Source organism: Dipodomys spectabilis, unplaced genomic scaffold (assembly GCF_019054845.1).
Source record: "Dipodomys spectabilis isolate Male_0828 unplaced genomic scaffold, ASM1905484v1 ptg000119l, whole genome shotgun sequence".
NCBI classification, from domain to species: Eukaryota; Metazoa; Chordata; class Mammalia; order Rodentia; family Heteromyidae; genus Dipodomys; species Dipodomys spectabilis.
Genome location: NW_024870796.1, coordinates 1658411 through 1686319, shown reverse-complemented (window position 1 = coordinate 1686319; position 27909 = coordinate 1658411). Strand labels below are relative to the sequence as shown.

The following is a 27909-nucleotide window of genomic DNA, read 5'->3' as shown; positions in this document are numbered from 1 at the left end:
CCTGTAATCCTAGCTACTCAGGAGGCTGAGATCTGAGGATCATGGTTCAAAACCAGCCTGGGCAGGAAAGGCTATGAGACTCCTCTCCAATAAACCACCAGAAAACCAGAGGTGGCGCTATGGCTCAAGTGGTAGAGAGCTAGCCTTTAGCTGAAGAGCTGAGGGACAGCGCCCAGGCCCAGAGTTCAGGCAAAAACAAAACAACACAAAACCAAACAGGCACAAAATTTAAAGTTTAGCCAGAGGTGGCACTGTGGCTCAAGTGGTAAGAGTGCAAGCCTTGTGCACAGAGGCTCAGGGACAGCCCAGACCCCAAGTTCAAGCCCCAGGACCAGCAAAAAATAAAATATGAAGTTTACTGTTATGGCAAATGTACAGATCTGCACAACTTCCTCCACAGTGAGCTTCCAGATATTTTCACCCTCACTGGCCCCAGGTAGCCGCCTGCTTGCTTTTTCACTGCAGCTTTGCCTTTCCTATAGAGGCCATAGAAATCCAACTGTAGAATAGGTGCCCTTTTGTAAAAACCCATCTGCAACAGGTTAGAGAAATTTATCCATACTGTAAACTCAGTTTGTCCGCTGTTGTACAATATTCCATTGTGAACATTCATCCTTTGTTTATTCATCTGTTAATGGACCCTTGAGTTTGTTCTTTTGGTTGCTGTGAATAAACCTATGAATATATACAGCCATTTGTAAACCCTATATTCTCATATCCTCAGGTAAAGTACCTTAGAAACAGGTAGAACTATTGGGTTATGTGATACATGTTTGACTTCGTAGACACACTGTTCTAAAGTGGTGATTGTGTTATATTCCCATATTCCCACTAGCATTTGACATTCTAGCTGCTCTACATCCACATTTGCTACTGTCCATCTTCGCACAGGTCCCCAATTCTATTTCACATTTGAGCCCTGCCTCCCCCAGTACTGGGGATTGAACTTAGCCTCCCACTCACACAAGCATTGAGTCACATTTCTAGCCCTGTCCTTGAAATTTTCAGTCCGCCTCATTCTTCCAAGAAGCTGAGAGTACAGTACAGGTGTGAACCACCACATCCAGCAATCTAAGTACAGGTTAAGTAACACTATGTCTCCCCCACCCTCACCGTCACCCCAGAGGACCACAGAAGCAGATGAACTCTGAGGTTTAACATACAGTGGTGACTGGCTAGAGGTGGGTAGCAGCCCAGTGGTGTTAGGGTAAGTTACAACAGAACAATTTTGCCTTTGTGATCCAGCCCTACACTCTTAAGCACCTAGAGTCCTGATCCTCGTGACCTTAGCTCATTTCTTGGTTCAGTGGGATCTGTCCAGCATAGACAGTGACCCATATATATGCTCAAGGGCAAGGCACTTGAAGCACAGCATTTAATAAGGAGAAGGCGGGCTGGGAAGGTAGCTCAGTGGAAGAGTGCTTGCCTCGCATGCATGAGATTCTGGGTTTGATTCCTCAGGACCACATAAACAGAAAAGGCCAGAAGTGGCACTGTGGCTCAAGTGTTAAAGCTAGTCCAGGCCCAACGACCGGGGTGAGGGAGGGGGGATCTGGGGGTGAGGGAAAGAAGATAGGTAGCTGGCTTTATTGGGAGCTGAAAGGTAGCAGTCCCACAGGCGGCCATATTGGTGATATAAGCCAGAAACACAGAAAGCTAGTTGAAACAGATGGGAAAATACAGAATAGACGCACCTGAGTAACAGAGCAGGGCAGAAAACTCCCAGGCAAAGGTAAACAATATAAAATGTGCAATAAAAACAGATATATGAGCCGGGCGCTGGTGGCTCGTGCCTGTAATCCTAGCTACTCAGGAGGCTGAGATCTGAGGATCATGGTTCAAAGCCAGCCTGGGCAGGTAAGTCTGTGAAACTTCTCTCCAATAAACCACCAGAAAACTGGAAGTGGTGCTGTAGCTCAAGTGGTAGAGCGCTGGCCTTGAGCTGAAGAGCTGAGGGACAGCGCTCAGGCCCAGAGTTCAAACCCCACGACTGACCCCAAAATAAAAACAGTTGGAAGACTGCTCTGGAAGACAGAGCAGTTGAAAATAGTTGAAGGCACAATGGCAACAGATCTGTTGGCATTAAAAATCATAAAAGCCAGACGTCTTTGCCTCATGCCTGTAATCCTAGCTACTCAGGAGGCTGAGATCTGAGGATCCTGGTTCAAAAGCCAGCCCAGGCAAGAAAGTCCATGAAATTCTTATCTCCGATTAACCCTGAAAACTGGAAGGGGCGCTGTGGCTCAAGTGGCAGAGTGTTAGCCTTGAGCTGAAAAGCTGAGGGACAGCGCCCAGGCCGAGTTCAAGCCTCATGACCAACCCACCAAATTTTTTTTCATAAAAAATGATAATACTGGCAAAAGTCATCATAACCGTTTTCAGACTCAGGCAGCGAGACCAAGGCTGGCAGCAGACTCAAATGCCTGCCAAACTCACACCTAGGACCCGGGTCGCCATTTCACCTGCTGTGTGTGCTCTCTGGGTCTGCCTAGTATTTATGGCAGGCATTTGGTTAGCACTGAAGTTACTTGCAGAAGTGGTGAATGGATAAACAGGGTGAGGAACAAGGCATCTTCCAGGAGCTCTGTTCTGTTCCTAACCTATAGGGCCACTCATAGGTGTGGAAGCTCACTGTGCCATTGCTTGTGAACGAAGAGGAGATGCCTGACAAGCCCTTTGCTCTTGCCAGTGGCTGCCTTGACAAGCATAGGCTGAGGTGGGATCAGAAACGGCCAGGATGTGACTGGTTGTAGGTCTTTTGGTGAGTCATCGGGGCTGAACTGGGCCTGGGTGCTGTCCTTCAGCTCTTCAGCTCAAGGATAGTGCCCTACCACTTGAGCCACAGCACCACTTCCGGCTTTTTTTTTTTTTTTTTTTTGCCTATGTGGTGCTATGGAATTGAACCCAGGGCCTCATGCATGTGAGGCAAGCACTCTACCACTGAGCCACCTTCCCAGCCTTGGTTGTAGGTCTTTTAAGAGTTGTCACACTTGCTGGATAGCTGCTAACCTAAGCTGGCAGAGATTGGCCAGTGGTGAGAGCTGAGGGCTTTTCAGGTTCTCTCCACCAAGTGGAGGCTATTCTGGGCAGTCAGTTGGCTGCAACCTAGAAGAGAACCTTAACCAGAACCCAGCCATTTCTACTTGCAACCTCCAGAATTATGAGAAATAAACTGGAGTGTTTTTTGGGCTGCCTTGTATTTGGTTATTATAATGACCCAAACTAACACATAGATTGAAGCAGCAACCAAGTATCTTCCCACAAAACACAAGGCTCAGAGGGCTCTGCATTTGAGCTTCAGCCACAGATGGGCTGGGGTATGGCTGAAGAGACAGAATGCTTAGCTGGCAGGCATGAGGCCCTGACTTCAAATCTTAGTACCACCAAAAGAATAGATCATCTCAATTTTATATAAAAAGAAAGGTGGGAATATTTCCCAACTCCATTTATAAAGGCAGTAGGACCCAGATATCAAAACTCAAATTACACAGGTGGTGGTAGTAGCTCCTGTAATCCTAGTGACTCAGGAGGCTGAGATCTGAGGATTGAAATTTCAAGCCAGCCCAGGCAGAAGAGTCTGAGACTCTTACCTAGCAAAAATTAACTAGCTGGGACTGGAAAGGTGGCTCAGTGGTAGAGCGCTTGTCTTGCATGCATGAGGCTCTGGGTTCGATTCCTCAGCACCACATAAGCAAAAAGAAAAAAGCCGGAAGTAGCGCTGTGGCTCAAGTGGTAGAGTGCCAAACCTTGAATAAAAAAACTAAGGAGCAGTGGCCAGGCCCTGATTCAAGCCCAAGTCTTGGTGCACACACAAATTATATATAACAAAAACACCCTTAAGTTACAAGAAAAATTCTAGCTACATTTTCCTTCAGAAAACAGGTGCCAAGTACACAAGTAAAATATAAGCAGAGTACTGTGTAAAATGACAATAACTCACTCAGATTTGTCCTGGGTATGCAAAGACTGGTTTGATCCACAGCACTGTGGAAGAGGGTGGGCAAGAATCCCATAAACTCCTTGTTAACAGATTAGAAGAGCAAAAATTCAATACATAAAAAGAATGAAGAAAAAGCCGGAAGTGGCGCTGTGGCTCAAGTGGTAGAGCGCTAGCCTTGAGCTGAAGAGCTGAGGGACAGCGCCCAGGCCCAGAGTTCAGGCCCCCACGACCGGACTCCCCCCCCCCCCCAAAAAAAGAGTGAATACTGAATTTCTTTTTATAGTTAAAATTATTTAATAGCAGGAAATTCATAGAGATCTAGAAGATCTCAGTTTGAACCCAGACAAGGCAGAAAAGGCTGTTAAGACTTCATCTCAAAAATAACCAGCAAGGCCAGGTGCTGGGGGGCTCATGCCTAGAATTTCTAGCTATAACTCAGGAGACTGAGCTCTGAGGATCCCAGTTCACAATCAGCTCAGGCAGGAAAGTCCATGAGACTCATCTCCAATTCACCACCAAAAAACAAGAAGTGGAGCTATATGGCATAAGTCGTGAGTGAAAAAGTTCAGTGCCCAGGCCCTGAGTTCAAGCCCTAGTACTGGCATCAAAAATAAATACCACAAAATAGCAAAAAGCCAAGCTGGAGGCTTAACAAGGAAGCCAAGCAAGTGCAAGGTCTTGAGGTCAGACCTCAGTACTGGAAATGATAGTCAATAGAATGTTTATTTTCTGGCGGTAGGTCGAACACAGAACTTTGTGCATACCAAGCACATGCTCTGCCACTGAACTATACCCCCAGCCACAAACGTTGCACTAACTGGACAAACAAATAAGCCCAGTGTTCTACTTGTGTTCAGCTACTATAGGAAGTCTCTCACCCAGTGTAAGGAGACAGCTACTACTATTTGGAGGTAAGATTTTTACCTAATCTGACTGTGGTGGTTTTAAACCTGCAATCTCAGCACTTGGAGGATCACAAGTTAGAGGCCAGCTTGGGCTAGATAGTGAGACCTCATATCAAAAGCACCAGAACAGGGGCTGGGAAGGTGGCTCAATGGTAGAGTGCTTGCCTTGCAAGCACGTGGCCCTGGGTTCGATTCCTTAGCACCACATAAGCAGAAAAAAGCCAGAAGTGGCACTGGGGCTCAAGTGGTAGAGCGCTAGCCTTGAGCTGAACAGCTGAGGGACAGTGCTCAGGCCCAGAGTTCAGGCCCCACAACTTGGAGAATGGGGTGGGGGCAGGGAAGAAACATCTTAAATTGAGGCTACATACCCACCATGTATCCTAGCAATTCCCTAAGGGTCAGTTCCTAACCTTTTTTACTCTGAAGAAAAACCTTGCATGTACAGATCAGACTCAGAAAAACTTGTCAGCAGCAAATCAGAAAAACACTGAACCACTTCAAGGCATTCAACAGAAATGGAGTCACTGGTACCCTAACCCCAGTGCACACTGTGAGGTAGTCAAACCTCTCTGTGGATGATCCTCCCCCACAAAATCTCCAGAGTACATATAGAACAATGGGGAGGGAACTGATTGGAGTACATTACTTATGTGCGTGGAACTGGGGCAATGAAACCCTGTACCTGCCATTGGGCCTGGCACATCATAGTTTCTTGCTGGAGGGAGAGGGGCTCTGCATTCTCTAAGTATTTTATGAGACACAATCTCTTAGCGGCAGCTTTTGGCTGACCATCGTTTTTAAGAATGTTTTGTAACAGTAAAAGAGAAACTGACCTGGTTGTGGCTTTCCTTTGCTGGGCACCGAGCTGGCCCATGGCCTTCATTGACTTAGGAGCAGCTGATCACAGGCACCTAAGCAGAGCCACAGCCCTCTCTTGCCCTGGAGCCACTACTTACCGTGTTGAAGTATTCCACGCCGGTGGCTTCAAATGCCCTCGCCACAGCTTGGGTGGTGGCCACACATGCAAGTGGGTGGCCATTGCCAATGGACTTGCCCATGGTGACAATGTCAGGGACAAAGTCTTCCCCCTGCAGCTGGAAGGCCCAGAAGTGCTTGCCCACTCGGCCAAAGCCAACCTGGATCTCGTCTGCCACGAAGACCCCTCCGGCTCTGCGGACGTGCCTGTGGTGGAGGTCAGGGAACTGTGGCTAGAGGGGTTATACCAGGAGACGGGAGATTCTGGGGCTCTGAATCTTTGCCCTGCCAGCTGTTATACCGGGGGTGGGAGTAGGGTGGAGGAGGAAAGACAAATGGGTGATCTTTTTGGAGACATTATTTTAAAGGCTTTGTTTCAAAGAGTCCTGGCAAGCAGACCAGACTGTGGTTGGAATTTGGAACAGAGTTTGGGAAGCCCAATTACAGCCTGTCCTCCCTGGGGCAGACCCAGGCCACCAACTCACTCTGCCACTCGGGGGAAGTAGCCAGCAGGAGGGATGATCTGCCCACCAACACTGGGCAGAGACTCAGCGAAGAAGGCTGCAATCTGGGGACAAACCAGAGTCAGGAGTGCCACCAGGAGCTCATGGGTTCTGCCTGTGCCCACGGCTACCTAAGCAGAGGCCCCTCCTTTGGGCCCCCCATCAGGCCTGACGGATTGTGACCCTTATCTTCTGGTCACCCACATCCCTTTGAACTTGGCACGCCCCTCCCCTCCAGGCCTGTTCCTTTCCCCAACTCTCCTTGGTGACACGTCTGTCACCCCTCTTGCCAGGGACAGAAACATCCAGATCCTCAACCTATCCCATCCCTCATCTGCTCAGCCAAGCACACAGCCTGGCTCCCATCGGTGACATCTCTCAACCCATAGCTGCTTCTCCACCTGGCTGCAGACCTGCCTGTCTCTGCTGTGGCCTTCAGCAGATGCCATTCAATCCCACACCGCTGTCCCTCTCTTAACCTCATCCTCAAGTCTCTGGCCCTCTTGCTGTGTGGAGCAGTGATTGCCTGGCTGTGTTCTGCCCTGAATCTGCTCCTGAGCCTATGTCGGGGCCATGGGATAGGCTGGGGGGTTGGGGAAATGTTGCCCTGCCTCGGTCCGGCAGGGCGCCATTCTTCACTGGTCCCACAGATGTGGCTAGTGAGCATCTGAACCTACAGGCCAGGCTTCCCTGGTTTGGTTCTTCTAACCTGGCCTGCCAGCCTCCCGTGCCTTTCTTTGACATATCTGGCCTGCCACTCCTGTAGCAAGGTCTCCAGAGAGCACCCACCCTACGTACAACAGCCCCCTCTACTGTCAGGGTGGTGGGCACTGCTCTCCTCTGCCTGTCCATAGTCCACCTTAGCCAGGCAGCACACTGATCTCTGCATTCCTGCTCTTGGGCTGCCTCATTCACCCCTGTCCTGCACACCGCTTGGAGGGCCAGGTCTGCTTGCACTCCCACCCCCAGCCCCTGCATTCAGGTCTTACCTGCTTCCTGAGCTGCTCAGCCTGGCCCTGCACTCAGTCTGCCCTGCTCAGGCGGTCCATCCTCCCCTGGGCCCACCCTGCCTACACTAACTCCACTCACTACTGGGGTCAGCTGGTCACCTCCTCCAAGGTCCCTGCCTCACCAAGCCTGGTGCTATTTGGAGCCCTTAACAGCTGATATCTAGCTGCACCTCCATCCATGCTCTCCCCAGTGTACTCAAAACTGCTGGGCACCTAAGCAACCTCCCTTCCCCACTAGATGCCCAAAGAACAAGGCCTCATCCTGTGGTCTTCCTCTGGGTTCCCAGCATCTGTCACCGTACAGTGCCATTCACTGTGGCCAGATATGGGTGTGGTTACCTCCCGACCCTTCTCCTGAGCACGGGTGATCACACGCTTCACCTCGGTGGCATAGGCCTCTGCTGGGTTGGGGTGGTCCTCTCGGTAGGGGCCTCGGTAGGTGTCTGGGAGAGGTGCCTAAGAGAATGACACCACCATGTCATCCCTGCATGGGAGCCGGCACCAACCTGTTGCTTCTGTGGGCAGTACGTACCACATGGACCCACTCCTTCTGGCCGTCCAGGTCTCGGAACTTGTAGGGACTGATGTCAATCAGGGAGCTCAAGTGACCATGATAAGCACTGTGGAGAAGAAGGCAAGGCTCAGGGCCACCGGGCATGTACTCCTGGTCATGGTCCTGAGCACTGTCTACCCACCTCTGAAGACAACACAGGCCCTGAGTCAGCCATTGGGCTATGTGAGGCTTTGGGCCTGGAGTATTAGAAGATTTCCTGCAAGATGGCCCACTGACGGGGCTGGGATGTTGGCTCAGTAGTAGAGCGCTTGCCTTGCATGCATGAGGCCCTAGGTTCGATTCCTCAGCACCATATAAGCAAAAAGAAAAAAAGCCGGAAGTGGCGCTGTGGCCCAAGTGGTAGAGCGCTAGCCTTGAGCTGAAGAGCTGAGGGACAGCGCCCAGACCCACACTGACCAAAAAAAAAAAATGATGGCCCACTGAACTGGGTGCTGATGGCTCATGCCTGACCCTAGCTACTCAGGAGGCTGAGATCTGAGGGTCATGGTTCAAAGCCAGCCTGGGCAGGAAAGTATGAGATTTTTATCTCCAATTAACAACCAGAAAAAGTGAAAGTGGTGCTGTGGTTCAAAGCGGTAGAGCACTAGCCTTTAGCGAAAAAGCTCAGGGACAGCACCCAGGTCCTGAGTTCAATCCCCACAACTGGGGATGGGGGGAGGAGGGATGAAGATGGCCCATTGGCCTCATCTAATCATCCTGCTGAGTTGACTGCCTCAGAAGGCAGTAGGCCTCCTTCGGGGGTATAATGAATCTCCAAGGTACTAGTATGCTCTAAATCTGTCCCAGGGCCTTTGCAGGTAATATAGTTGACACCTGGGAGCAGCATCTGTCATTACACAGTGCTCCCTGCCCAGAACAGTGGCTGAAGATGGCCTCTGAGATGGTGTCTGGGGCCAGGTCACGTGTGTCATGCTGCTCCCAATGGCTCATGGTGCTCCTCTTCCTGGCCTAAGGCGCCTAAGGCACCTAAGGCCAGAGCCTCTGGGATTGCCAGCAAGTCTGCATTGCCTGGAGCGTGGGCCCGCAGAGCCAGGAGCTGTACTTACTGGTCTAACACCACCACATCCTGGTGTCCTGTGTACTGGCGGGCCAGTCGCAAGGCCAGGTCATTGGCTTCTGACCTACAACAGAAAAGGTGGTTAGGAAATGCCACCCAGGGGGCTTTGCCAGGCTTGAGGAGCCTCTGCACCAGCAAGAAGGGTCTCAGGATAGCCTCTGCTTGTTCATTGGGAAAACATCATATCCCACCCCAAACTTACACTCTATTGAGTCATGAAAGACCAAACAGTGTTTATCTTTCTATGTGACCAGGGGATTTGCACAAAAGCTGAGATGTGAACTCTGGGTCTGGGCTCTGTCCCTCAGCTCTTCAGCTCAAGGCGAGCGCTCTGCCGCTTGAGCTACAGCGCCACTTCCGGTTTTCTGGTAGTTTATTGGAGACAAGAGTCTCACGGTCTTTCCTGCCAGGGCTGGCTTTGAACCATGATCCTCAGATCTCAGCCTCCTGAGTAGCTAGTATTATAGGTGTGAGCCACCGGCACCCAGCTGAGATTTTTTTTTTAAAAGGCAAGTTCTCACTATGTAGTAGAGATGGCCCTCAACTTGAATTTCTTCCAGTCTCAGCAGAATTATGTATAGACATGCCAAGCTGGAGCTGTTTGTCACATGTCAAATGGGCATTCAGGACCTAGAGTCTTGAGGACCTAGGCCCATGATAAAAATTATCCAGAAGCTGGGCGCTGGTGGTTCACGCCTGCAATCCTAGCTACTCAGGAGGCTGAGATCTGAGGATCATGGTTCAAAGACCGTGAGACTCTTGTCTCCAATAAACCACCAGAAAACCGGAAGTGGCGCTCTAGCTCAAGAGGTAGAGCGCTCGCCTTGAGCTGAAGAGCTGAGGGACAGCGCCCAAGCCCAGAGTTCAAGCCCCACGACCGCCAAAAAAATAAAATAATCTAGTTTCCAGTACATAGATGATAATTCCAAGGCAATGGGTACGCTCCCAAAGGGAAAGGCTTAGAGAAAAATGGCCTAGCACCAGCCCAACAGACAGAAGAGTGGCTAGAGCTTGAAGTGAGAGCAGGTATCCTGGAAGCAAAGCATACCACAGAGAATGGCAGGCCTGCCACACGTGCTGACAGGTGAAGGAGCAATAGGGCCACTGGATTTGGCCACCTTTATATAAAGCCACCAGTGGCAGGATGCCAGTGGCTCAGGTCTATAATTCTAGCTCCTCTGGAAGCTGAGATCTGGAGGATAACAGTTTGAAGATAGCCCAGGCAGAAAAGTCTGATAGATTTCATCTCTGGGAGTCACCAGACAGAACAGCGGGTGCACAGGCTTAGTGCTACAAAGCCAGGCTAGAGTCATGGCTCAAGCAGTTGAGTGCCAGCCATGCAAGCAAGCCAGGTGAACTCAAGGACCCCAAGTTCAAACCCCAGTACAGGGGAGAGGGGTGTTAGTGGGGAGGGAAGTCACTGGAATCACAGATCAAGCCTGTGGAGAGAGCAATAGGAATGACCCTATCTCCTCTGTTGGGGAAGCACTCCACAGCACAGCCTTCTGCTCTTCCCAGGAGCTTCCAGTTCAGGCACCATATCTCTTAGCCAGCACCTTTCCAAGAACTGATGCTTCCTTAACAGTAAAAGATAGCATTCAAGGAACTGCTAGATGCATTAGATAATGGCATGGTTGACCAGGATCCTTAGCATAATTCACATGCCACTACCTACCATTTCCTGGAATGTTTGATAAAGCTGTCTGGGTCCCTCTCCAGTGTCAGCTCACATTCTTTCCTCCTCTGGCTCCTCCAATGTGCAGAAACACCTTGCCTTTGTAGCACTGTGCCTGGCACAGGCTTCTGTGTGATGGCCAATGCTGAGCAGAACTCCTCCAATGGAGCAGAAGCGCCCTTCTTTCCCCTACTACTTTCTTCCTAGTAACTAAGCCTCGGTTCCACATCCTCCTTTCCATCTCCCAGGACAGATCAGGTCCTTTGCTGCTTCAGGCCTCTTTATATCCCATAATCTTCTCCAGAAAATTACCACTCTTGGTAATGTTATACTTCTTTGTGGAATCACTTGATGTTTCAACCTGAGAGTAGTAACTTCAGGCTGTATCCAGAAGGCAGAATTAAAGGAATACATCACCTCATGAAACCTCTACAATGATCCTGCAAGAGAGGCAATGGTGGTGGTTTTTTTTTTTTTTTTTTGTGGGTGGGGTCAGTTGTGGGGCTTGAACTCTGGGCCTGGGCACTGTCCTTCAGCTCTTCAGCTCAAGGCTAGCGCTCTACCATGGTAAGCCACAGCACCACTTCCAATTTTCTGGTGGTTAATTGGAGATAAGAGTCTCACGTACTTTCTTGCCCAGGCTGGCTTTGAATCATGATCTTCATGTCTCAGCCTCCTGAGTAGCTAGGATTATAGGCGTGAGCCTCCAGCACCCGGCTGGCGATGGTGTTCTTCGCTAACAGAAGGAAACTAGATTTGACTGAAAAAGCATCAGCATATGCAGCATATATGCAAGCCTCTGCCCCAAGCCTGCGCTTGTTTGGTTTTCCTGTGCTGTGCCCATGTGGGTGACCTTCTTCTCCAGGCCCCACTCTCGTTAGGGGCTGGTAGCAGTCCACTTACCCAGAATTCAGGAAATAAAACACACAGAGCTTCTCCGGCAGCGTCTCCGACAGCCTCTGCGCAAAATCCACGATGTTGTCATGCAGGAAGCGGCTGTTGGTGTTGAGCACCTGGTTCTGGTCATGTGCGGCTTGAACCACAACAGGGTGGCAGTGCCCGACTGCAAAAGGGCCACATGGCCAACTCCACTTAGCCAGTCTCAGCAGGCCTCCCTCAGCCCCAACAGGCAAACCCCACTAGGGGAAGATGCAATTCAGAAGGGAAAGGTGGAAAGAGAAGAGTTGAAGACAGAGGGAGGGGAGAACAATGGTTCTAGAAAGAAAAGATCTAGAAAGTTCCTGAGATTCCAGAGGAACAAAAAGATTCTCTGGGCTTGAGGTAACCACCATTTTTTTTTTTTTTTGGTAGTTAATTGGAGATAAGACTTTCCTGCCTAGGCTGGCTTTGAACTACAATCCTCAGAATCTCAGACTCTTAGGTAGCTTGGATTATAGGTGTGAGAAACCAAGCCCTGGCTTTTATCCTTCACTTTAACTACTTCTCTGGCAGAAATCCTATCTAGAATAATCTAGGCCTTTAAGGAACCTTCTGGAGCACTTCTGCTTGACCAAGGCAGGGCTAGCGATAACCATCAGTGGGTTCGATTTCACCATTCAGTAGGGGTTGGAGGTAATCCTGATTATCAAGAAACCAAGGATAATGGTAACTGGCAATGTGTGTGGAGAACGCACCAAATGCCAGACACATTCAAACTGTTACACTAATTAACACATTTAATTCTTTGCACCTGAAGGTGAGCAGTTAGGCGCACCCTGTTTATGAGCAAATGAGCAAACAGGTGTAGAGAATTAAGTAGCTTGTTCCAGATCAGTCAGTGGTGGGCAGGGATGGGAAGCCAGGGAGGTTGACCCTGGAGCCTTGGCTTTTAACCTCCCCTTTAACCGCCTCCAATGTGCCCGCTAAATAGCATCTCCCTTTCAACTCTGGCAGTTGCAAAGGACTGAATTCTCATGTCAACTTCCTTCATCACTTGAAATAGTCAATAGAGCTGAAGGTCTGCCAGGGGCCAGGGCATGTTGGTGCTCCAGTGACCCCAAAGGAATGGGATCCACACATCTAGGTTTGCCTCTTGCCTGGTTTAGCACAGCTATGGCTTGGAGACTTCAGATTAGGCCTCTGCCCATGGATAACGGCTCTGTTCAACACCATACTTCTCTACCACCACCTTGGGGGCCAGATTGACAGATGAGGCCTCCTCTGTCTGAGGCATATCTGCCAGCCCGAGGAACGATACTGACCGTGAGCCACATTGTTGATGCAATCGATGTATTCTGCCCCTTGTTGGTCATACAAGTACTGTCCTTGGCCTCGGACGATCTTAACAGGATCCTCAGGGAAAAAGAGTCTGCAGGAAGAGCTGTGGAGACAAGCAAGGAGCTGTCAGCCATATGTGAAGCCTCTCTACTCCCCCCCACCCCCCCACTGCCCCCCAAGCGTGGCATCCACCCACCACTTCACTAGAAAGGACAAAAGTTTGAGGGTACCAGTCTCCCCACGCCACAGGAAAAGCCCTCAACAACGCTGGCCAGCAGCCCAGGGGCCCAGCCGTGGCCCACCGGCCCGCGGGGAAGCCAGCCCCAAGTTTCCCCGTCGCGGGGCCCAGGGCCCGGCTTACGTGCGGCCCTCCTCCGGGGCCTAGGACCCCCCCCCCCAGCCCCCCACTCCCTTCGTCTGAACTTTCCACCCTCCAGCCGGGCCCCGGTCAAGCAGAAGGGCCGCCACTGGGCGCGGTCGGCGGGGCAAAGGTCATTCCTTCAGAAAAAGGGGGTGCAGAGGCCGCGGAGGGGAGGGAGGGGGGGCCGCAGTCGGGATCGAGGGCCCCGGGCGCACCCGGCCTGGGCCCAGGCGGGACTGGGAAGTCTCGGGCTCCTCCGCGCGCGCGCGCGTGTGTTCGTGCGTGGCTGCGTGTGCGCGCGTGCACCTCCCGCGCCCCCACGCGCCACCCCCGCCGCGGTCCGTACCTGAGGAGCCGCCGTCGCAGTGACAGAGTATCGGTCTTGGCGCGCCGATCCGCGGCCATGGCGCCGCCCGGGCTGTCAGTCAGAGCCGAAGAAGATCCCAGACCCCGCCGCGCGCGCGCGCGCCTGGATCTTATCCCCGCCCACGCCCTGGCCGGCTCCGCCCATGCCACGCCTGGCCACGCCCACCCAGCGGCTTTGGCCACGCCCACCCCGCAGCGCTGACCACGCCCATCCCCGCAGCGTTGGCCACGCCCATCCCCGCGGCTTTGGCCACGCCCATCCCCGCGGCTTTGGCCCGCCCTGGAGATGCGCCTTAACCCTGGGGCCTGCATCCCTGGGCGGGTCCCCGCTCCTCTGGGGTTCTTCTGCCACTCGTGGGGTGTGGAGAGCGGGGTTGGAGCCCCACCCCTTACCGATCATCCCCTTGCCCTGGCCTCAGAAACATCTGGGGCCTCTTTCCTCCAATGTCTGCGGGTCTCTCTAATGGGGAGGGGTCTCCACCTCCCTCACCTGGGCCTAGAAGTTACCCAGAAGCTTGGCCTCCCAGCCTCCATTTCGTATCGGCCCCAGCTCTGCATCTTGATCACCTGCAGACACTTTACCAACCCCAAGCCTTTTCGCTGGAGCTGAGAGTTACAAGGACTGTTCTGGGCTGAGGTGGAACCTAGGGGAATGGTAAACACCTAGAGATAAGAGCCTAAATTGCCCCTCCAGGCAGGCAACAACAGCCCTGACTTTCTGGTCAGACTAGGCCTCACGGGGACATTTCTGAGATTAGGAGCAGCTGAACCACCCCTCTGACTGGGACATTTCTGAGATTAGGAGCAGCTGAACTACCCCTCTGACTCGGACTAATAGTTTCAGAGAAGTTCTTCCATTTTTGGTGGGCTGGTACTGGGGCTTGAGCTCAAGGTGTAGGTGCTGTCCCTGAAGTTTGTAGGTTCAAGGCTGGATCACTGCTCCATTTCCAGCAGGCTTTTGGCGGTTGATTGGAAGGAAGACTCACCTGGACTTATTCTTGAGTAGCTTCCTGAGTAGTGAAGAGTTATGTGAGCCATCATCAGTGCCCTGGCTTTCAGCAGTTATTAAAGAATATTTATTCTTGGGCTGGGAAGGTGGCTCAGTGATAGAGCGCTTGCCTTGCATGCATGAGGCCTTGGGTTCGATTCCTCAGCACCACACAAGAAAAAAGCTGGAAGTGTGCTCTGGCTCAAGTGGTAGAGCACTCGCCTTAGGTGAAGAGTTGAGGGACAGCGCTTAGGCCCAGAGTTCAGGCCCCATGACAGGACCCCTCCCCCCAAAAAAAGAATATTCTTTGTGTCTTACACTTTTTATTTTTTTTTATTGTGGTAAAATATGTTACAAAATTTACCATTTTAACATTTTTGAGGGTACAATTCTGTAGCGTTAAGTACATTCTCACATCACCATCATTCATCCAAAGGACTTCCACGTGGCTTCCCAAACCCAGGAAAGTGTTGTGTTTGGAACTGTCATGCCCAGTGGAACTTGAACTTGACTCTCATTACTAAATTAACCAAGAAAGGTTAATTGCTTGTGGCCTATACTCCTTTTCTGAGGGCCAACCCCCAGCTTCATGTATGCATGAGTGGGATTCCAGTCAGTGTTTTCAGTATATTGGCCCGTCCACCTTGGTGGTGAGACACAGACCACAGAGATGGCCTGGGTCAGCTCAGAGCACTCAAATATCACTTCCTGTTGAGGATAAGCAATGGGAAGGGTGTAGCCAGGCCCAGCTCTCATCTCCACCGCTCCTAGGATGTCCAGGATTAAGAGGAGATACAGATAGAAGTCAGACCAGGTAGGGTCACATCCTGGGTCCAGATTATCTATAGCTTCACCTTGTTGCTGCTCAGATAAAACCACCCCAAAACTCCTTTTGGTCTCTGGTCTCCGGCTAAGTAAACCTCTGTTATCTCATATCTGGCCTTCAAGGTGACATTAGTGGCCAAGAAGGCACAGAACGGGTGTAAATGGCTGAGTGAGACTTGAACCTGGGACCAGTGTTTCTTAGGCAATCTCAGTGTTATGATGCATCATTGCATTAACAGACAAAAGGTGCTTTTGCTTGGGTCCTTTGAATTAGAAGACTCAAACAAGCACCTTTGTGTAGAAGGCAAACTGCCCTCCAACAGGCAGTACCTTCTTATCTTAAAGAGTCCCCAAACTTAGAAAACCTCATTTCTGTTCGGTTCTACTAATAAAAAGTGTAACAATTTTCCCTGAACTCCTCCAAGGACAAAGACTGAGCTAATGACTTGGGGCTGTTTTAACTCTGCATACCTTTCTCCCCCCTGGTCCCCAAGCCTTCTTAACCTGAGAATAATATCTGTACCTCTGAAGACAGCTCAAGTGCTGTCTTCCCATGGCTGCCATGTAATAAATCTCCTTTTTCTGCCCTTCACCATGTTGCTTTATTTGGCACATGAGGGTGAATGGCTAGATCTAACTTGGGACTCCTGGACTCTGGGCCTTGAAATCTGGTTTCAACTGGACATCCTTGCATTTGAGATACGTGCTAGCCCCAACCCTGCTCCCTGAATGCCAGGAGTATTCCCCCAATCAAGTGACAAGCCAAAGCATGCTTGCCTATCTAGTGGTACTGTAGGGATGGGCAAGAAGCTTACCTGGGTAAGCTGGCTTTCATTAGTGGCTCTAATGGTTAGCTTAGCTGCCACGGACCACAGCAGGGTGGCATCTCTCTTCGGCAAGAGGTGGTTTGGACAGAGCTCCTCCTCTGGGGATGGAGGTCAGAGGCTCACCTGTGAGTCAGAGTGCCCTCCAGGCCCAGATTGAGAACCTTGAACAAATCACTCTTCCAAAGCCTCTCACCCCCACACTCAATTCATCAAGACTGCATGGCTGTAATTTTGAAGTTTGCAGGCCTGAGACCACAGGAGGGCAGCAGTGAGCCAAGAATGGCCACATCCTGTCACCAGGACACAGGAAAGGGACTTCTCTGGATGACTGAAGCCAGAAACATGTGGCTTCTATCTCCACGAAGCTCTCACTGCTTGCCACCCATTATCCTGGGGCCATTTAGCAGATGTCATGCCCTGCCAAATGCTTTTGAAAAGACAGCACATCCAAGAGCTTTGGCCCTGTCCTAGGCCTGCTCCTCTTCCCTGGCTGTGCATCCCTGGCCAGGTGAGTACCCTCTCTGAGCTTCAGTTTTCCCATATGTTAACTGGCCGTGGTGATGCTACATTGGCCCCATTCTTCACAGAGCTGGTGAGGGGACCAAAAAGTTCCTGGGTGGAGAATGAATTGTCAACTGAAGGCTACTGTGGACCTGGGATTGGGGTTTGAATGCTGGTCCTTTGCCATTGCTTGGCTTTTTTTTCTGTTCGTGGCGGGTTTCTACCACTTGAGCCGCACCTCTGCTTCTTCTTCTTCTTTTTTACTAGCTAATTGGAGAGAAGAGTCTTATGGACTTTTCTGTCTGGGTTGGCTCTGAATCATGGTTCTTTTTAGAACTCAGTCTCCTGAGTAGCTGGAATTATAGGCATGGACCACCCAGCTCACAGTCTGGGTTTTAAGCATTGTGTTCCATTTTGTGCAGGAGGGGCAGATGGCATCTTCTAAGATGGCCACTACAAGATCAGATCTACTATTCCACATTTTCTCCTTTAAATGGGATGTTGACACTCCTTACATTACCCCTTAGGCTGGGGTAGGCTTCTAACTCTGGCAGAACGTGGTATCATATGACTTTGGAGGTTTGGCTGTGAAAGGCGACATGGCGTTGACTTGCTCTACCTGGTTCATTCACATCGGAATCCGGCCACCGTGCTATGAGGAAGTGTGAGCTGCAGGAAGGCCACAGCAAGGCATCCTGGACACCTGGGCCCTCGCTGACAGCCACCATTAACCATCAGATGAGAGAGAGTTTGAGCAAGAATCACCCAATGGAGCCCACGAACCCCCAGAACTGAAAGAGAAACAGAAATGCGCAAGCTTTTACAGCCAGAAGCGTTAGGTGGTCTGAGATGCAGCGGTCACCCTGGAAAGTAGAGGAGAGGACTACCCAGGGACTCCCAGACAGGAAGTCACTGGCCTGAGAGCTCTGTTGGCATGTGGCAGGACCAGGTCTTGAACCTGTATCCTTCTATCCTATCTATCCCCATTGGTGTCTGTCCTGACCCCTCTACCCTGACATCCTGTGGTTTCTGGCATGGCCCTGCCCTACAAAGTCCCCCTACTTTCCTCTGTGCACCCCACAACAGCCAGGATGAAACTTTAGTCATGGGTGTCCAGGGTACTTCCAGGACAGGTCCGCCTGGACACATATTTGTGGTTTACTACACAGCCTACATAGAAAGCGGAGAGAAGGGGTTTGGACGGAGTTGGAAGCGGGGGACTGTGTGTCAGGGCACAGTGTGTGTGTGTGTGTGTGTGTGTGTGTGTGTGTGTGTGTGTGTCTGCAGCAGACCTCCTGCTTAGGCAGGGACCAGCCTGATCTGTACACTGCATCCAGGATCCCCTTTCGACCAGACTGATCACAGAGTTCTGGGCCAATGAGACCTCAAGCTCCAAACCACAGATATGTCTTCTTAGGGCAGGCCAGGTCCCTTCCTGTCCCTGCCCTGGATGAGGTGACAGAGACAGGAAGTGGCAGCCAGTGCAGTCTAGGACCGTCCACGTCCATGTTCAGGGATTGCTAGGTCCCCCGCAGTCATGGCCTTCATGGCCCTTTCTCAAGAGTACAGGACACAGGCCCCCAGGCATTCAGGGCTTGGGGAGGGGGAAAGGTAGGTCTTCTCAGGATGCTTTTGCCTCCTCCTCAAGTGCTGGGGAGAGAGTCTTGTCCTGCCCCGGTGAACCCAGAGTTCTGGGTACACTTGGCTATGGCTGAGTCTGGAGGCTGGAGAGGCCAGCGCAGCTGCTGCCCCTGACCAAAGTGAGTCTTGCTGGATACAAAGTGACCCGGATGTTGGGACTTGAGGGAGCCCGCACTGTCAGGGCAGTGGGCCAGCTGTGGGTCTGCGAATCAGGTAACTGGAGGGTCCAACCTGACTAGGTCTTTCCAGCCTCGCCTGAGCCTGGCGTCTTCACCTTCGTCTCCTGGGAGAGCCAAGTCTGGTGGAGCCCTTCACGTACACAGTCCCCCCCCCAGACTAGCCATCGGCTTTCCTGCCAGCTTTATGGGCTGATCCTTTGGGGCTGGGTGACACAGTTCAATGTCACAGGCCACTGGTGGCACATCCCATGAAAGAAGATCAATATATTACTGTTTCATTTTTTTACAAAACTTAAAAAAAAAAAAAAAGGCCACACGGATCTATATAGGTTGTGAGCGGTGTCTTGAGGATCACTGGAAAAAAGAGGAAAGACTTAAGGTGACAAGAGGCCTAGATGGGTCCCTGTGGCCCTCTGCCTCTTTCCAGGCCACCCTGTTCTGGCATCCCCTCCCCTTGCTGATTTCCTCAGGGACAGGTGTGACCCTACCTCACCCACTCACAGGGTAGCAGGGACGGAGTCAGTCACGGAGCACTCAGGAAGCCCTGCTGGCTTTTCACTGACTGGCTCAGATGCCATGTGAGACCCTTGAGTCCCTCCCTCCTCCCCCACTCCTCCAGGCCCATCCTGAGACTCTTCCCTGCAAGGTACCTTATGCCAGCAGCCAGGTACGGGCAGCCCATCAGGGCCCTGAAAAAGAAAGGAAGTTTCTGTGACAAACACAGAGACTGGTCCCCTCTCCACGTCCCACATGCCTGTCCTAGGGAGGTACAGCCAGGCAGCTGCCACCCAGGCAGGCGTGGACATCTCCTCTGTCCACCAGGGGGACACGCTGGCCCCTCGGGCACTGAGCACATTCTGACTGCTAAAGGGAAGGCTAGGACACTGTTATGTAATAGGCAGGGCTTGGGCACAGATGCCTCTCACAGGGTTATGGGAACAGCTCTGGAGGTGGCTTCTCTCCAGCTGAGATGGGGGATGGGGGTGGTGCTCCCGTTCTCAGGGAGGGACACTGGGCATGGGAAGATGGCTAGTCTGGGGGGGGGGGGTAGTAAAGCCATCAGACATGGGCAAGGGGGGGTAGATAGGTTTCCTCAGGCAGCCTGGAGAGAGGAGGTGGATGGGGACAAAGTGCAAATGATCGTGGGGCTCACAGGGGGGCAGAAAACACTCCACTCTGTTCCAAAGCACAGACACACATAATCGCCCCCCCCCCCCCCACGTGCACACCAGGGACCCGGGCTGCAGACCAAAGAGGGGGCGGGGTCATGGGGCAGGATGGACCGGCAGGCAGAAGCAAGGAAGGATGGGGCAGAGCTGGGAGCACTCAAACAGCCCCGCTGGCCCAGTGCAGCACACACGGCACACAGCAGGCCAGGCTGCATACCGCAGGGCAGGGCCCGCTGCCCCGGGCTGAGCCCCGAGAGCCCGGGGCCCCTCTCTTGTTTCCACATCGAGGATGGTCCTGTTTCAAAGACAAGAGCTCACTGACTTGCAGAAAAGTCTCGATCCCACACCTAGATCTGTAGAGCCTCCTGACCACTCTACGTGCCTTTTTTGAGATAGTCTTGCTATGGAGCCCAGGCTGGTCCTTGAACTCCCAAGCCTCTACCTTAGCCTCCTGAGGGCTGGGATTACAGGTGTTTGGTGCTATACTCAGCCTGCCTCTGCTTTTGCGGGCACCGATCTCTGCCTTTTGTGGCTTTTTCTCATTGGCTTTTGGGGTTACCACCTCTCTTGTATGGAGGAGAGGGGCACATTTACACAGAGGGGCTAAAATTTAGGGCTTCATTGGGGGCCAGAGGATTGATAAGACCTTTGGCTCTGGTCACCTGCATAGTCTCCAGGCCCCTGCTGGGGTGGCTGGGTATAAATACGAACAGTTTAGTGGAGACACCCACTTTTGGTTTTTTGTTTTTGGTTAGTTGTGGGCCTTGAACTCAGTGCCTGGGCACTGTCCTTGAGCTTTGGTGCTCAAGGCGAGCATTCTACCACTCTGAGTCTCAGCACTACTTTCTGTTTTCTGGTGGTTCATTGGAGATAAGAGTCTCACGGACTTTGCTGCTCAGGCTGGCTTTGAACTGCCATCTTCAGATCTTAGCCTCCTGAGTAGCTAGGATTGCAGGTGTGAGCCACCAGCGCCTGTATGTTCCCCTCCTCTCCCTTATCTTTTCTGAGCTCCACTGGAGGAGCCTGACATGTAAGTCCCCCTGCCTTCTAGAAGGCAGCAATGGATCTCTGCAGGTTCCAGGCACTGGATCTGGGGGACTACTGAGGCTGATCACAAGGGGGTAGGAAAGTAGGTAAGCTGGGAGAAGGAAAAGGACTGGACTTCAGGATTACAAAGGACGGTGGGCTTCCCTAGACTGGGAAACAACACTTCTGGGAAGGAGAGAAGGGGAGTAAGAGTCCTTTCTGAGATCCAGATAGCCATGGCCAGAGATGGGGGACTTGTAGGCTCTGTCTGCAGAGCAACTTGTCTGTGACTGCCAAACTTCCCTTCCAGCCCCCAGCCTCCTTCCAGGGCACCCCCCCCAAAATACCCACAATGCCGTGTAAAGCCTGCTCCACTCCTGGCCTGGCCCTTCTCTACTCTTAGCCTAAAATGGCCCAAGACAGGCGCCCACTTGAGTTGCTCTGAGACTGTGTAAATGGGGGACCCCAGCAAACAGATTCTGCCCATGACTGGGCCTCCACCTCCACACATTGCTCCGTCCTCCAGCCAGGCTGATGCTGGGTCAGGGAAGAGTGAGAGCCGCTGTCACAAATGAAGGCTGTGGTGGCTTGGGGCTCTGTCCTGTTTGGACACCTACCACAGGACATGGCTGGTCGAGGCCTGGAGGGCCCGGCTCTCCCTTCTGACCCTTTACTCCTTTCCGGCCGGGGACACCCCGTTCCCCCTGCACAAGAAGAAGGGATGGTGTGTTAGTCATGGTTGCCAGTCTTCAGTTCTTGTAGCCACTAAAGCCCTAGCCCCAGCTTCAATCCTGTCCTAGCTTGCCCATCCTCGCTCTGCCCCCAGCTTCTCTTTGCTGGCTTCTCCTTGTCCCCCACTCCTGCATCCCTTCCCCTTTCCCCAGGGCCCTCACCTTCTCTCCACGTTCACTTCGTTCACCTTTCTCTCCTCGGGGTCCAGGGAAACCCTGGCAAAAGGATTAAAGGTTAAACCTGAAAATGAGAGGCAGCCACGGTGGCTCATACCTGTAATCCCAGTGACTGGGGAGGCAGAGGTCAGGAGGATTGCAGTTTAAGGCCAGCCAGGGCAAAAATGTAGGGAGACCTCATCTCAATAATCTGGGCAGGTGGGTGACCACTATAATCCCCACTCTGTGGGAGGTTGTAGGGAGAAGGATCATGGATCATGGTCTGAAGCTAGCCAGGGGAAAAAAAGAAAAAAGAAAAAAAAAGCACAACAGTGTGGTACAACATTCATTTGTCCTTTCCTCTGTCTGTCCAGATAACTAACCAAAATGCTTAAGCACTCACTAGCTGGGATGCTGGGGACAGAGACAGACTGGCACTGGGGACAGAGAAATGGATCTGACATGTTCTGGTCTGCCTTTGTGTCTACTGGGGTAGAGCATGGAGGGCTGATGAGGGCACAGCGTAGTAGAGATAGGGCTGGTTTTTAAATCAAAATGGGGGTAAAAAGAAGCTTGGGAGCAAGGTTGAGATCTGCATGGAGTCCTGCGGGGAGAGGCCCAGGGGGCTTTCCAGGCAGAGTTGCTGGACAAGGCTTTGAGATGCCACCCTGAGCACCCAGGCCTCCTACAAGGTAGCGATGGCTACTCTCTTCCTCCTCCTTCTCCTCCTCCTCCTCTTCCTCCTTCTCATCCTCCTCATTCTCCTCTCCTCCTCTTCTTCTTCCTCCTTCTCCTCTTCTTTATTTTATGCCAGTCCTGGGACTTGAACTCAGGGCATGGGTGTTCTCCCTCAGCTTTTTTTGCTCAAGGCTGGCACTCTATCACTTGAACCACAGTCCACTTTTGGCTTTCTGGTGGTTAATTGGAGATAAGAGTCTCACGGACTTTTCTGCCTGGGCTGGCTTTGAACTGCAATCCCCAGATCTCAGCCTTCTGAGTAGCTAGGATTACAGGCAAGAGCCATGGGCAGCGGGCACATGGAAATTCTTTAGCCCATCCTGGGTCAGACCCTGATGGGGTTCCGTGTTGTGGCTTTCCAGGGCTGTGTCATGGGTGGAACCCAGCCCTCCCAGGCAAGCACCTCCACCAGCATTCTCTTTTGGGCCCATACTTGCTCTCCAAGGTAATGTTCTTGCTTTCAAGTCCTGGGAAGTCACCAGAATTCCTGCAGCCTTACCTCTGGTCACATTTCCCTCACAAGAGCAATGAGATTGTTCTGGAACCACCATCCCTCACCACAACCCACTGATTCCACTCAAAGACCTGCCCTGGACGGAGCCTGGTCAATGAAGACAGTATTCCTATGGCCCAGTGTTGATCAAAGACAGCCAAAGGCTTTCTTCTAGCAGGAGAGCAGGACCATTCTTCCTTTGTGCATTTGGGTTTTGCAAGATGCAGGTGAGGAGCTGCTGGCTCTCCTTCCCCTCCAGTGATCCCCACCCAGGGGAAGCAGAGGCAGGAGGGGGTGGGGTGGGGAATGTGGGCAGGACAGTGGCCTGGATGCATGTGATGAACCTCCAGACTTTTCAGTTCTGAGTCATTTCAAACTAGTTGCAACTAGGTTTTGTTTATGCTCTGAGACCAAAGGATGCCTGATAGAATCAACACCAGGCTCAAGCTTCCTTTGCTCTCTTTCCCACAATACCGCCCTAGCTGGAGGCTGCAACGGGCCCCCCATTGCTCTCCCCAGCTCCCTACTGCAAGATGTCATCCATTCATCCATCCAACATCCATCTGTTCACTTTTCCATTCACTCATCCACCCACCATGTACCATCCATCAGCCACCCATGCATCATCCATCGTCTATCCATCCATCTTCCATCATTCATTCAGCATCCATCCATCATTCATCTGTCACCCATCATCATCCATTTGCGTGTCCATCCATTATCCATCCACTTATTTATTCATTCACTTACCAATCCATCATCCCACCCATTCACTTATCCATCCATCCATCCATCCATCCATCCATCCATCCATCCATCCATCCATCCATCCATCTATTTGTCCTCCATCATCCATCCCAGAACACTTGCTCTAGTCTGTGTCCTGGGGGATGGGGGTCACAGATTGGGTTCTACATGGGCAATGGGGGCAGAGGACACACACACAGAAGGTGTCCAGTTACTTACATCGAGTCCGGGCTCCCCAGGTCTGCCCTGAGGAGAGACATAGGAGAGGGGGAGTGTGAGGAGCTGGGAGGGGGTTCTGGGAGCACAGCTTCTGGGGAGACCAGTCCTGTGGCATGGGGGGGGGGGCAGGGAGACCCTCTGAACATTCCAGCAGAGACAGACGGTATCACACAGTCACAGGCCCCTGGCCCCGTGAGATGCCGAGACCAAGCAGGTTACAGGGGTTGAACCTCAATGGCTCTTCTTGTCCACAGCTGGGGTGGGTGGGGCGGGGTGGGGTGGAGAGGTTGGCCAGATCACGTGTTACCTTCTCTCCTTTGGTTCCTGGCAGTCCAATAAGGCCTGGTGGGCCAACAGGTCCCTGGGTCAACAAGGAGTAGGTGAAGAGGCATGGCAGAAAAGGGGTGGGACATCTTAGTGACAAACAAGGCTCAGGACACTCACAGGCAGGCCATGGGGTCCTCTCTCGCCCGGTGCACCTTTCTCTCCTTTCGTTCCATCCAAGCCCTAGAAGCCAATGGGAAAACTACTCAAGGAGTGAGCAGGACAGGAGAAGGGAGCTTGGGGCCTATGTGGAAGCCAGGGTGTTCATGGAGGGGGCTCGGGGGACGTAGGGACAGACTCCAGCTTCCTCCCTGGCAAGAATGGAGGCAGTGTTGGGTGTGGACTGTTCCCTTTTAAAACATTTTTTTTTTTTTAAAAACTATGTCCTTTGTTAAGAGCTGGGCACTGGTGGTTCACGCCTGTAATCCTAGCTACTCAGGAGGCTGAGATCTGAGGATGGCAGTTCAAAGCCAGCCTGAGCAGCAAAGTCTGTGAGACTCTTTATCTCCAATGAACCACCAGAAAACAGAAAGTGGCGCTGTGGCTGAAGTGTTAGAGCGCTGGCCTTGATCTGAAGAGCTGAGAGACAGTGCCCAGGCCCAGAGTTCAAGTCCTAGGACCGAACCAACCAACCAACCAACCAAACAAACAAACAAACAAAAACTTTGTTAAGAACAAGATAAATATAAAGAGGATTGAACTTGAGGTGTGTGTGGAGAGGAGTTTGAGGTCACAGAGGGGAAGGGTGGGAGAATACAATCATAATATATGTATATATGTATATATGTGTGTGTGTGTATATATATATATATGTATACATATATATATATATATATATATATTCGGAACTAGAAAAGTTGAGGGGATGAGTAGAGGTGGGCAGGATGTGGGAGAAAGATGGAGGAGGTAACATCCATCAGGATGCATTGTACTCATCAACTGACATGTAGAACTGTAACCCCTTTGTTGAAATACTTAAAGTCAATACCATTATAAAATGTGTTATGAGAGGATGCTTGTGAGACATGTTCCCTTTGACCACACAGGGGCTCCCTCAGCCATCGTGGGGGGCTCTGGTCACGCACAGACAAGGAAAGCATGCAGAAGGGCAGGGCCAAACTCAGAGGCACAGATGGGCAGTGGCAGGCTGGCTATCTCTCCGGTCCCTGGGCTGGGCCTTGGACCAGGTCCCTGACAGCAGCTGCCTGTGCTGAGTGAGATCTGGGGCGGCCTTGGCTCACACGCTCGGCCTCACCTTTGGGCTGGGGAGACATGAAGGTGCTCTGCCCTTGGGGTAATGAGACAGGGGATGAGGCCAGCTGGCCTCCCCTTCTCTGCCTGCCTCGCTGGGACAGGCACACGGGTAGACCACACTGGGCGTTTTGAGGGCAGACAACATGGCATTGTGAAACTGACATCAAACCCAAGACTTCATTTGGTGTTTAGGCCTCGGGCAATGGAGAGACAGATGTGCATGGGCAAGCGGCGGGTGCAGAGAAACGCAGGGAAGGGGTGAGATGGGCCAGGGAAGACACAAAGTGGACCCCCCAGGGAGAAGTGGGGGAAGGAAAAGAACAGAGCCCCAAGCTTTGTGGGGGGAAGGGTGGCACTCTGAGGATATCAGTTCTGGTCCAAGGGGGACCATCAATTCTGCCCGCTCAATGATCAGCCCTGGAAGATTCAGGATCGGGTCATATTTCATACTTCACCCATTAGCAACTTTCCCCCCCCTCCTCCTTGGTGCTGGTCCTGGGGCTTGAACTCAGGGCCTGGGCACTATCCCTTGACTTTTTTGGTGGCGCAAACTCCACTTCTGGATTTTTGCTGGTTAATGATAAGAGTCTCAGAGACTTTCCTTCCTGGGCTGCCTTTGAACCACAATCCTCAGGAGTAGATGTGAGCCATTGGTGCTTGGTTCAGCAAGGCTCTCTGAACGGCTCACTGGGATGCTGAGCAAGAAGAGGGGATCTCCACTCACTCACCTTGGGACCTTGGATCCCCTGAAGGCCCTGGAGAAGGAGAATGCAGGTCAAAAAGCAGATCGAGAAGCTGTCTAACTGGGTACAAACTTCAGGGCAGCACCATCCTGGTACAGGGACCGTTCACTGGTCCTCGTGGCCCTGTCCCTTCCCCCAAGAGAAACCCTGTCCTCCCCTCTGCTACTGCTCCAAGGTTTAGGTCTACCGCCTTCTTGGTATCCCGTTTACTTTAAATAAACATTGTCCTTACCATGGGACCTGGGGGGCCAGGGGGGCCTGGGGGTCCTGGCTCCACTATGATCTGGGCCTAGGAAGGGTGAGAGATGGGTTTGTTACCCCTTGCCCTGCCATCCCTCAACTACCCACGCACTGGCTGGGCATCAAAGCTGAGCCATGGATATGGCTCCTTTTCTGAGAGCCCCACCAGCTGGCCTTCGGGGCCTTGGATGGGCCACACAGCCAGAGGCTCCATTGCTCCCCTCCCCCGCTGTGCTGGGTTTGGACAGGCCAAGGGGCCTTTGTGTCTCAAGGCTCAGGGCCCCCACCAAGCCTGGGGCTGAGAATTGGGGTGATCCCTGAGCCTCAGTACCCTCTTACCAGTCTTTCCTGCAGGCTCTCAGAGGCCGACTCTCCCTTCTCTCCCTTGGGGCCGTCAGCACCCTGCAGGGTAGGGTAGGATAGTCTGTGAGTCCTTCCTACTCATCTACAATCATCCCTCATGGCACCCAGCTACCTCCCCCCCCCCCCCCCCCCTCTGCAGCTCTACCAGAGCATCGTCTTGTGGGAGTGGAAAATGATTATTCCCATGCTGGCAGCAGGGAAACTGAGTTGAGGGGGGGGGTATTGGTGAGAACCTAGATGGCCAAATCCGGCTGAGTACAGGGACTGTGCCCCGCTCCACTTCACCCCTGCCCCTAGTAGTCACCAGTGGGCGCACATTCTTAGCAATAACTCCAGGATCGGTCACTAGGTGGGGCCCGATCCAGCCACTCACCGGGAGGCCCGACAAGCCCATCTCGCCGGCTTCCCCTTTGGCTCCGGCTGGCCCAGGCTCTCCTGGGTCTCCTTTTGGTCCTTTGGGACCCTGCAAGCCACCAGAATAAGGAGTCAGTGGGGATCAGCAGGCATTCTTTCTTCCCTCACCCCAGTGAGGTTCCTGAACATACTCAGGGCTAGGCTAGAGCGCCCCCGCCCCCCGCCCCTTTCTACTTAACAGGTCCCCACCTCCAGTCCAGACAGCTTGGGAACCTTGGCTAAGTTCATAGGGGAGCTGGGAGGGGACCCCCCCACCTCTGCCTCCTTGTATGCTTGGGGTGTAGGTAGCTTAGTCCCTGTGGGACTGGAATGGCTACTCTGGGGCATTCAAGGGGACCATCTCTAATTAACCACCCAAAAGCTGGAAGTGGAGCTGTGGCTCAAGCGGTAGGACATTAGACTTGAGCAAAAAAGCTCAGGGGTAGCATCCAGGCCCTGAGTTCAAGCCCCAGGATTGGCACATACACACAAAAAAGACACCCTTAGCTATCAAACCATATGTGCGTATCAGTGCATGCTCTCACACATGGGTAAACCTACAGTAAGACTAACAGTGACTGGCAGGCTATGAATGAATTTGTACATTCTCTAGTTCACAAGGTGGAGACAGAGATGTGCAGACCTTTTTGTGTTGTTGGTTGTGGGGCTTGAATTCTGGGCCTGGGCGCTGTCCTTCAGCTCTTCAGCTCAAGGCTAGCACTCTACCACTTGAGCCACAGTGCCACTTCTGGTTTTCTGGTGGTTAACT

At 52.3% G+C, this 27909-nt stretch overlaps 2 protein-coding genes across 5 annotated transcripts in view; both read right to left on the bottom strand.

Annotated features, from left to right (window-relative positions):
• The window catches only part of Phykpl (5-phosphohydroxy-L-lysine phospho-lyase), a 40088-nt gene extending 26417 nt beyond the window's left edge, over window positions 1-13671 (bottom strand). For all 4 annotated transcript variants that reach the window (XR_006148768.1, XR_006148769.1, XM_042688873.1 and 1 more), the window contains exons 1-8: window positions 13564-13671; window positions 12841-12959; window positions 11543-11702; window positions 8954-9028; window positions 7866-7953; window positions 7673-7789; window positions 6306-6388; window positions 5802-6027 (exon numbers count right to left, since the gene is read on the bottom strand). Coding sequence is in view for 2 of the 4 variants with exons in the window: in XM_042688873.1 (XP_042544807.1) it covers window positions 5802-6027; window positions 6306-6388; window positions 7673-7789; window positions 7866-7953; window positions 8954-9028; window positions 11543-11702; window positions 12841-12959; window positions 13564-13622 (927 nt within the window). In the remaining 2 variants the exon portion in view is untranslated. The remainder of the gene's footprint in view (window positions 1-5801; window positions 6028-6305; window positions 6389-7672; window positions 7790-7865; window positions 7954-8953; window positions 9029-11542; window positions 11703-12840; window positions 12960-13563) is intronic.
• Window positions 13672-17020: 3349 nt separating this feature from the next.
• Col23a1 (collagen type XXIII alpha 1 chain) overlaps window positions 17021-27909 on the bottom strand; it is a 195672-nt gene continuing 184783 nt past the window's right edge. Inside the window, exons 18-28 of the mRNA XM_042688925.1 lie at window positions 27121-27210; window positions 26724-26786; window positions 26377-26433; window positions 26130-26156; window positions 24268-24330; window positions 24131-24184; window positions 23824-23850; window positions 21633-21686; window positions 21357-21443; window positions 19195-19233; window positions 17021-18898 (exon numbers count right to left, since the gene is read on the bottom strand). Coding sequence (XP_042544859.1) covers window positions 18896-18898; window positions 19195-19233; window positions 21357-21443; window positions 21633-21686; window positions 23824-23850; window positions 24131-24184; window positions 24268-24330; window positions 26130-26156; window positions 26377-26433; window positions 26724-26786; window positions 27121-27210 — 564 coding nt within the window. The 3' untranslated portion in view covers window positions 17021-18895. The remainder of the gene's footprint in view (window positions 18899-19194; window positions 19234-21356; window positions 21444-21632; window positions 21687-23823; window positions 23851-24130; window positions 24185-24267; window positions 24331-26129; window positions 26157-26376; window positions 26434-26723; window positions 26787-27120; window positions 27211-27909) is intronic.